This window comes from Armigeres subalbatus, chromosome 3 (genome assembly GCF_024139115.2).
Source record: "Armigeres subalbatus isolate Guangzhou_Male chromosome 3, GZ_Asu_2, whole genome shotgun sequence".
Lineage (NCBI taxonomy): Eukaryota > Metazoa > Arthropoda > Insecta > Diptera > Culicidae > Armigeres > Armigeres subalbatus.
The window spans coordinates 354806293-354816115 of record NC_085141.1 but is presented as its reverse complement, the minus strand read 5'-3'; the positions used below and the strand labels follow the sequence as shown (position 1 = coordinate 354816115).

General features: G+C 42.5%; 2 protein-coding genes across 2 annotated transcripts; one reads left to right on the top strand and one right to left on the bottom strand.

Moving 5' to 3' along the window:
- Window positions 1-2931: 2931 nt before the first annotated feature.
- On the top strand, window positions 2932-5187 carry LOC134223257 (mannose-1-phosphate guanyltransferase alpha). Its single transcript, XM_062702403.1, has 5 exons — window positions 2932-3281; window positions 3366-3736; window positions 3990-4505; window positions 4636-4756; window positions 4818-5187. Exons 1-5 carry the CDS (start codon window positions 3242-3244, stop codon window positions 5060-5062), a joined length of 1293 nt encoding a protein of 430 aa, XP_062558387.1. The 5' UTR covers window positions 2932-3241; the 3' UTR covers window positions 5063-5187.
- Window positions 5188-6229: 1042 nt separating this feature from the next.
- Window positions 6230-9811, bottom strand: LOC134222826 (uncharacterized protein K02A2.6-like). The gene is made up of 4 exons (XM_062701975.1): window positions 7796-9811; window positions 7004-7736; window positions 6479-6949; window positions 6230-6414 (listed from the first exon to the last, which is right to left on the bottom strand). The coding sequence occupies exons 1-4, from the start codon at window positions 9809-9811 to the stop codon at window positions 6230-6232; spliced, it is 3405 nt and encodes a 1134-aa protein (XP_062557959.1).
- Between the last annotated feature and the right edge of the window lie 12 nt (window positions 9812-9823).

Here is a 9823-nt window from a genome sequence, read left to right as displayed (position 1 = left end):
TTTACAGATTCGTATTTCGACCTCAACAGTTGAAGACATTCCACTAAAAGAGCTTAAATTTTTTTTTCTGAAAATATAGAATCAACCAGTGCAGCTTTTCAAAGCACCAAAATACGAAAACAAAAATTCGAGCCGAAAGAAAATGTCCATGTAACCCAAGTCCATACACTCACAAAAAACTCCGCATTATATTCATGAGTTCACACATGGATTTTTGCAATGGGGGTAGCGAAATGGATATCATATTTTCGACACATATATTTCATGCGCCCACATGCATTGCATGAGTGTGCACACATACTATCCATGTGGGTCATAGTATTCATGTGTGAATTTGTATGCAAATAAGTAAGTGCCGACGCATGATATCCATATTTATAAATACATGGATTTTTGCCATAAAGTATGTGTCGATTTTCCTGAGTGTATAATCGAGGGTGCATATAATCGAGGCTTGCCTGTACATCGTCGTCGTCAACGAAGCTGCACATTATTGGCATCAACAATGAACAGCGCACCCGAGACCCAACCAATCAAATCAAGCGTTGTCGTCTCGCCAAGCAGCTGTGACTGCCCCAGCCAATCAACATCCTCAAGACAACAAGCTATACGAGCCATCAACCAAAGCGCGCGACAAACTGTCGTTAATTTCGGCCACAAAGTTTGGCGCTCACCGCACCCTCGCCGTACGTATAAACCAATCAAGTCGTTTAGCCGGTTTAGCCATCCACCGCCCACCGGATAGTTTTTGACGTAAACTACGTCTAAGGGGAAGACTCTGATACAGGGTGACAAATGAAAATTTCCAAATCCGAGACCGTCACGAAATCATGTAAGATTTTGAACGTTAATAGCGCATTCATCTTTCGATGGATTTTTGAGATTTATATATCAATCGACTCGGAAACTCTCCACCAATTTTCCAGTTATATTGAAACATTTGATTATCAACGTTAAAGTAGGGTATTGGACCATTTTGGCAGCACCTCTTTTTCCCGTTCGCAACATGAGTCTCATTCGGCCGTCGTTCAGTGTAGTTGGTTTTTGGGCTCTTCTTTTGTGCAGTGCTTCGCACCAGTTTGCCACAAAAAGTAGGGCCAGAGCAGTGACCGCAGTCGGCGATATACATACAAGCGCATATTTGTGCAAAGATAGGATGATCGATTGGTAGCAACGGCAATGCAATGTCATTATGCGATAATCGCAATGCAAATGAACAAACATGTTCGATTCAAAGATAACTTAGGAAAATGATAAGCCATTTTATGATAAACTGCAAATTGTTATTTAAATGTTTATTATTAAATATGCGGCAAAATCAAAAGATTTCAATTTTAATTCAGGAAGTTTGAATGCACTTCAGATACTCTGTGGGTACAATCATGCGGGGCTTATTGTATACGGCTATAGCTTCGGAGCGCATACTTTATTGAAACGGGCTATAGGTTACAATAGAACTATTACTTTCTAGCTCCCGGATCTAAGATTCTTGCAATTATATTAATAATATGGTTGCACGAATATGTTATCCATAATGCCACTGCCAGATAGTGAGAGTTATATTGTAATAAAATAGCACAAATACCCTATTCCCATCCGCAGCGTTTACTACTCTGGCGCATCTCAACCGAATGGCTTGGTTTTTGATACCGTTCTGACTCAAATCCCGAATGTGACTCATATTCCGAACACTGACGTTTTAGCGCCCTAAAACTAAAACTGTCAATGGTTTTCCGCACTGAGGATCAAGATAACAAACGAATTCAAACTCATGTGGAGAAAATTACACGAATAAAGTTAAAATGGGCTTTTAAATGCTAAAGTTCGGAATATGAGTCATGTTCGGAATTTGAGTCAAAACGGTACATGGCTAGTATTTGTTGATTTCTAGTTGGCGCAACTGGGTTTTATCGACTCGCGCTTCTTTGTCGGACTCAACAATACGACTATCCCTTCTCTGCCAACTATTCCTGGTCACTCCAAATAACAGAAGGCGGAGATTCTGCCAAAGGTCCAAGGCTCGTATTATTCCACCAGTGATGACTCGATGCTCTGACTACCATTGGACAGAGGCACCTGTTTGTCCGTAGTCAGAGCAGAGATTCTTCTGTCTGTCGTAAAATCGCTAAATCGTGGTACACGCTAACCAGTATACACCCCCAGCAACAAACATATTGCACATCGATCACAGTAACTTTTATGCCCGAATTCTCTCACAATATGGTTACTGCAACAAGATTGACTCAACGTGTGCTGCTTAGGATATTATAACCATGTAACGCTAGTGAGTTATTTTTATTTCAGAATAGCATTGTTTAATAAACATGCTCCACTATATCCACCTATATATTACTACAAATAAACTAGAATAGTGGTCGAAAATTTGGAATGAAACTGAATCCCTACTAATTTTACCCTAAGTTGAATGCAACAGTTGGAATTGCGAAAAGCATTATTACCACTTGGGGTTTTAAAGTTAAAATTTTAAGTTATCGTACCGTCGTCGTGGATACAACGGGTCAAATGGGGGTGAGAATGGGTCACTGTTTCAACTACATAGAATGCTTGTAGAATATATTTAATGTATCCGAGAACCATAAAACTGAATTATAAGTGACCTTTTTGAACGATTTTGTTATCCGACCTCCAGACTGTCGGTGAGGGCTCGGACGTCACCCCTGACTACGGTATCCAACATTTATTTTATATTTTAAGTTATGGTAATTTTGTTCTAAACCAGTGACAAAAGTAATCGAATGAATTATCTTAAAATATGACTACATTCCTCAATGCACCAGACTGTTCTACGTAGTTTACGTTGGGCGGTCGTGTCTTGTACATAACCCTTCAGATTTTTAGCTTTATTAAAGTGGCACCGGGTTGGAGTTAAATATTAAATGCAATAATATGTTTGAATTTTACTTAAGTATAATGAAATTAAAACGATTTTCTACCAATAGAATTATGTCATATAACTCGATATAATTGGGCCCATTGCGGGAGGTTATTTTCAGCCCCTACCAATAATTGTGTTGTATAGAACGTGTATTTAAAACGAACTCCCTAATAACAAACGGGCATAGAAGTAAACAGAGAACGTCAGAGCTGAAGACGTGTAGTTTTTTCATTTTTATAAATTTCCATCGCCCTTTTTCACGATTCATCGCAATTGTCAATTGAAAATTTGTTGTAATTGAAGTATACTATTCGGCACATCCAACCTTATGAGTTTGACTACAAGATGCTGAAAGCAATAATTCTGATTGGAGGACCGGAGAAAGGTAAATTCACTAATGAAATCCTTTGCATTGAGCGAATATTTACTTTTTTTATACATTACCTCTTTTATTCGTACCCATCATAAGGAACCCGATTCCGGCCACTCTCCCTGGACACTCCAAAGCCGCTGTTTCCAATTGCGGGCAAACCGGTTATCCAACACCATGTGGAGGCTTGCGTTCGCATCAAGGATCTAAAGGAAATTCTCATACTTGGGTTTTATCCGGCCTCGCAGATGCAACAATTCGTCAGCAACATGCAGAATTTGTACGACGTGAACATTCGATATTTGCAGGAGTTTACCTCGCTGGGAACGGCCGGTGGGATGTACCATTTTCGAGATCAAATCCGTACCGGAAACCCGAGTGCGTTCTTCGTGCTGAACGGTGATGTTTGTGCTGATTTCCCTCTGCAGCAGTTGTACGACTTTCACGTTAGCAAGGGGGAGAAGGCTTTGGTAAGTTTTTTTTAATAATACACTGGATTCTGTTTTTACAATTTACACTTTCTCAATTTTGCACCCAACTTAAATGTTTAACGCATATTTATCACCATGTGATTTTTCTTTGAATTATTTAGGATTTTTTGAAACATTTTGCAAAGTTTTTGGTGGCAAATTGAAGTCACGTGAACAAAAATACGAGCGAAAACAAATCGTGTAAAAACTGAATCCTGTGTGCATGAATAATTGTAATAAATACAATTTTCAGGTTTCAATTATGGGAACAGAGGCAACCCGTCAACAAGCGGTTCACTACGGTTGTCTTGTGCTGGGAAAAGAACAGGAAGTGACCCATTATGTGGAAAAACCACGCACTTACGTGTCAACTTTGATCAATTGTGGGGTTTACGTTTGCTCCATGGAGCTGTTCTCGCGGATGGGAAGCGTCTTCCATTCTAAACAGATGGATTACAATTCGTTAAACAATGGATGCAACGGGAAGGATTTGGGACACATACAGTTAGAACAGGAAATTCTCACACCACTCGCTGGGACGGGGTTGATGTATGCCCTGCCGATAACAAATTGGTGGTCGCAGATTAAGACTGCCGGGTCGGCAATATACGCCAATCGGCACTACCTGGCGCTGTACAAGAATACACACCCGGAAAGGTTAGCGAATGTCGGAATGAAGACTTCGGAGCATAGCAACGGCAGTTTGATATGTAACATCTACCCGGACGTACACATTCATCCAACAGCGTCTGTGCACCCAACGGCCACAGTAAGTAGTTTTCCAAGTGAAGGATGCTAAAAAATGTGATTGAATGTCCATTTCACAGATCATAGTCGTTTGATAAAATGAATTATGATGCAAAACCAAAATATGTATTACAAATATGTCTTTCTTTTAGCTTGGACCGAATGTCTCGGTTGGCCCAGGAGTCGTTATCGGGCCAGGTGTTCGCATTCGTGAATCGATTGTCCTCGAGAATGCCGTCATAAAAGATCACACACTCGTCCTACACAGCATTGGTAAATAACTTTACTCATAGACTTCTATAGACACAACATTTACTTAAAATAAACGTTCTAGTGGGACGCAGCTCGCAAATCGGTATGTGGTCCCGCGTCGAGGGAACGCCCAGTGATCCGGACCCGAACAAGCCGTTCGCCAAGATGGATAATCCGCCCCTGTTTAACAATGATGGTCGCCTAAATCCTTCGATTACCATCTTGGGCTACTCGGTGAGCGTTCCGTCGGAAATGGTGCTGCTCAATTCCATTGTACTCCCGCACAAAGAGCTGAGTCGAAGCTTTAAGAACGAGATCATTTTATAACCAGCGTAAATTTGCGAGAAAAAATATTTTGAACACCCTGCACTTTTTAGAAGGTAGATTTTTGTGCAAATTTGTGTTAACATTTGTGCCAGTTGTGACCAATAAAGTTATATTTTATATTTTAATTATGTATAGTACTTTAATTCGTGTGGAACTACATTATTCAAGGAAGCGAACGTCATCTAAAGGGTAATACATAAAAACATCACGCTTGTAAGAGAATTTTCGATTTTTGTTTCAAAAAGTTTTTGAAGTTTCAAAAATAGTGTGGGGAATAAAGTGAATCTGAAAAAAGCATTTGCATTTGTTGGTTACATTGATGGATAAAGTGGGACGTATTTCTTATTTCATGATAAAAATAATGAAATTAACTAAAATATTCAAAAATGACATTAATAGAAAAAATGATAACGAATTTGAAATTCAATCGTAGTAGGCATTTGAAATGCCAGCATACTGAGAAGCTAATGAGAAGAAATTTGAAATTCAATCTCAGTAGGCTGACAGGAATTCTATAGATTCGAACGGTGAAAATAAACGATGATCATTCAGTGTTCTGTTTTTGAGACGTGAACATGCGAATTACCCTTCGGTGTTCTGCGCTTGTTTTCGTTGGTAAAATTGGTAAAATCGGAAGAAGGATTTGCTTGTCTACGACAATGACGTAGTCGTTGCTCCCTACAAGGTAAGAGAGGTCAGCAGTAGAAGAAAAGTTGAATGAGGCAAAAAATATGGTAAGCCTCCGACGTGGAAAATATGGCAAAAAAATAAAGATAAGCTATGATTGGTGAAAGGTAAAAAAAAGGTAAACCCTGTTACGGTCGCGCGAATACGAGGTAGCCGTTTCGGTATTATAATGAATTAACGCGACACGTACATTAAAGTTACAAATTAAAATATAATTGTACGGAGAATAAAACAATACATTCATTGACTATACTGAACTCGGTTATGACATTAGTGCTGTCCAATGAGCAGCTCGAAGTAGCTCGAAGTTGTTCCCGTCCTACTCGTTCTTTTTTGTCAACAAATGGGCATGAGCAGGACAGGGAGAAACTTCGAGCTACTTCAAGCTCTCATTGGACAGCATTATTGTGTGTAATGACAAGGCGTCAAAGGTTTGACAGCTGAACTGTCAATCTTGAGCCCGGTTACTGAAGTTGTCCATTAGGGTTGTCCAAGTCCCAACATCTCCCCTCTAATACAGGAAGTATGGCTGATATCGTTGAGGCACTCTTCGAACACGCAAAGAGCGGCGAGGGGCCGGTGATACTGGTTGTAGCTCTGGTTCAATAACTGATTGTAACTCCGATGAGCCGGAGCCTGCGATAGGGACCGACACTGTCGCATGGCTTGGTGAAGTAGTCGGATGCGATGACACAGATGGCGAACGTGGTGCAGGCAAATTCCACGCACCTAGCAGAATGTCGATTGGCAGTCTAGAAGGATTGTTCATGGGCTTGGTGTGATGGTTGGTTTCAAAACGGTTCATTAGTTGGTTGACGTGTGAGCGTACCAGTCTTTGGTTGTTAACCCAAACGTTATACATGACGCTTCCAACTTTCTCCAAAATGATGCCAGGTGCCCAACGCCAAGTTTTGTTGGAATAGAGTTTTGCAAAAACAAGATCGTTGCGATGATAACTGCGTTTTACGTTGTAATACTTATTTTGCACGATTGTGCGTTCAACTGGTGGGCGAAGTAACTCCAAACTGGTCCGAATTCGACGACCAAACATGATCTCCGCTGGCGACTTACCGTTGGGAGTGGAAGGATTTGGTGTGGTTCTGTAGGTGATGAGAAAAGTGTTGAGCGCTTCTCGCACAGTATCTCTTCCCTCCTGAATTTTCTTGATGGACCTCTTAAACGTATCCACAAATCTTTCGGCTTGACCGTTAGATTGCGATTAGATTTCTGTACAGAAATCTTGGAGTAACGTACTGACAAATTGCGGCTCATTATCGCTCACCAACGTTGAAGGCATTCCAAATCGAGCGAAGACGTCCTTGAGGATGGCAATCGTTGCAGCAGTGGTCGTACTGTGTGTTTGGATGATTTCTGGCCATTTTGTGTAAGAGTCAACGACAATGAGATAGTAGTCCCCGGTGATCGGACCAGCATAGTCTATGTGGACGCGTTCCCATGGTTTGGTCGAACGTGGCCACGGTACCGGAGCTAGCTTTGATGGTGACTTCGCAGTGGAGGCGCAATGACAACAAGACTTTACATGGTCCACGATGTCCTTGTCCAAAGACGGCCAATAAACGTACGAACGGGCAATAGCTTTCATACGTTGTATACCAGGATGGCCACGATGGAGTTGACCAATACAGCGTCGGCGGAGCGGTGACGGAATGACCAGGCGCTCACCGAATAGAATGCAACCTTGAACTGTGGTAAGAGATTCTTGGCGGTCGTAAAATCTTTTTATCTCCGGATCTGTGACTTGCTTCAAATCTGGCCAGCCTTCGTTTAAGTATCGGTACACTTTCTTGATGATAGGATCTGATTGAGTGGCTTCCTGTACGATCTTAAAATTCAATGGTAGGGACTTGATGGTGTCGGACGCAACTGACCTGATATCGTCCTCTAGGATAACCGAGGCGATAACGTAATCCTCATTCGGTCGTACGTGCTGGCTGATGAGTCGTGAAAGCACGTCAGCATTTCCGAACTTCGCAGTAGGGATATGCTCGATGGTGAAGTCATACAGCAATAGGGTTAGCGCCCAACGCTGCAGGCGATTTGACGTGTAGACCGGAATCCCCTTTCTTGACCCGAATATTCGGCGCTTGACCCCGAATTTTCTGGCCGGACGGTGAACCCATACTCCTGAATCCGGGCTAGAACTGCATGCAAGTTCCGTGCATGTTCTTCTTCATCTTTTCCCCCAATAATAACGTCATCGAGGTAACCAGAAGTACATGGGAGGCCAGCCAACATGGTGTCCATCAGTTGCTGGAACGCGCCCGGAGCAGTTTTCACGCCTGGTGGCAGGCGATTGTAACGGTATAATCCACGATGGGTGTTGATGGTGAGCAGATCTCGACTGGCTTCTTCGATTTCTACCTGGAGGAAGGCATCAGACAGATCGATCTGGCTAAACACGGTACAGTTGGCCAGTTTTGCAAAAATGTCCTCCGGTAATGGCAGAGGATAACGGTGAGGCTGCAGAGCATCATTGAGGCCTGTTGAATAGTCTCCGCATATACGTATCGTTCCGTTGGCCTTGCGAACCACTACGATGGGGGCCGCCCAGTTGGAGAATTCAACCGGCGTAATAATGTTGGCACGTTCTAATCTGTCTAACTCTTCGTCCACCGTGTTGTACATGGCATAAGCCACCGGACGTTTTGGGCGAAATACTGGAACCGCTTCTGGCTTGAGTTCTAATTTGATTTTCGTTCTATTGCATAGTCCGACTTCATTCCGAAAAACTGCTGGAAACGCAGTCTTGAGAGAATCTATGGTGGGTGTGGAACGTGTTACGTTGTTGCAGTAGGTATTGATGGGCACTGACCACAACCCGAAAGAATCAAGCATATCGATCCCCGCCAGATGAAGAGATTCGTTCACCACGTAGAATTGCACTACTCGCTGATCTTTATTGATAACTGTGGTGCATTTGCACTTGAAGAGTATCTCCAACGGGTCCCCTGACGCTGTTGCAGCTCGTTCCGTAGCTGGTGTTCTGGGTGGCTTGCCAATTTTTATCCATGTTTGCTTGGAAATTAAAGAAATGTCGGAACCAGTGTCCAACTGAAGCCGCACCTTCACTCCGTTGATACGAGATTGAATGAAACGACGATGTTTATGTACAGTGTTCACCAAAAGATTCACAGTTTTTGTCGAGTAGGCTTCTGGATGACCTTTCCGCCTGAGAGCCCCTGATTTAGGGTTTTTCTTTGCACTCGAGCAATAGCCTTCACGATGCCCGACGAGTCCACAATCTTTGCACTTGTTCTGCTTGTACGTGCAGTCCCGGTGGAAGTGCATTGCTCCACAGCACCAGCACGGAGTTGACGGTACTGTCAACTTTTGTTTTGCACTTGTTCCAGTAGAGCCGGAAGAATTACACATCGGTGAAAGTTTGTTGAACTTCTTCTTTTTCTTCAAGAACTGGACTGCTGCAGACTGTGGTGCTTCTATCATTGCCGTGTCATGTTTCAGACATAACAACCGTTGGCAATCTTCCGACAATTGTTCCAGTGTGACGTCCGCTCGCTCCTCTATCTTTGACAGCAATCTCGTTCGAACTTCTCCGTCTCCCTCCGACTTCAGACCGCAAACAAACATTAGACATTTGAATTGCTCTTCTGACATCTTACTCAATTCGAACTCAACACAATTCTTGTTGATTCGACAAGCAAAAGAGATGAAATCCTCATTCGATTGCTTTGCTGTTTGAAAACATCTATATCGTTTACTAACGACAGATTCAATAGCACCGGAAAGTGTTTTCAATTTCTGAACGGTCTCATCGAATGTATATACTTTTGGAACCTTTGGTAAGATAAAACTTACGTAGCGTTCATGTTCCACAGCTCCCAACTTGCGCATGAGCAACCTGACTTTAGCCTCATCGTCGAGGCGAGCCGTATCTTTTTCGAATAGGTCGTCATACCTTGCGTACCAAGCTGCAAACGTAATGCTGCTCTCCGGCTCATACAGGAATTCTTTGATGTTGTTCGCTAAGGAATCGAGTATGATTTCCGGATTCGGTGGTATTTGAACACGAATGGATGACATTGCTTGATGGAA

What these genes read in the sequence shown, in the direction of transcription:
- LOC134223257 (XM_062702403.1), top strand. Translation starts at nt 3,242, where the DNA reads ATGCTGAAAGCAATAATTCTGATTGGAGGACCGGAGAAAG. An exon ending in GATTGGAGGACCGGAGAAAG is followed by an intron (nt 3,282 to 3,365) that starts GTAAATTCACTA and finishes ACCCATCATAAG; the next exon opens with GAACCCGATTCCGGCCACTC. An exon ending in CTGTGCACCCAACGGCCACA is followed by an intron (nt 4,506 to 4,635) that starts GTAAGTAGTTTT and finishes TCTTTCTTTTAG; the next exon opens with CTTGGACCGAATGTCTCGGT.
- LOC134222826 (XM_062701975.1), bottom strand. Translation starts at nt 9,811, where the DNA reads ATGTCATCCATTCGTGTTCAAATACCACCGAATCCGGAAATCATACTC. An exon ending in TAATGAGCCGCAATTTGTCA is followed by an intron (nt 6,950 to 7,003) that starts GTACGTTACTCC and finishes CTAACGGTCAAG; the next exon opens with CCGAAAGATTTGTGGATACG. An exon ending in GCCAATCGACATTCTGCTAG is followed by an intron (nt 6,415 to 6,478) that starts GTGCGTGGAATT and finishes TACTTCACCAAG; the next exon opens with CCATGCGACAGTGTCGGTCC.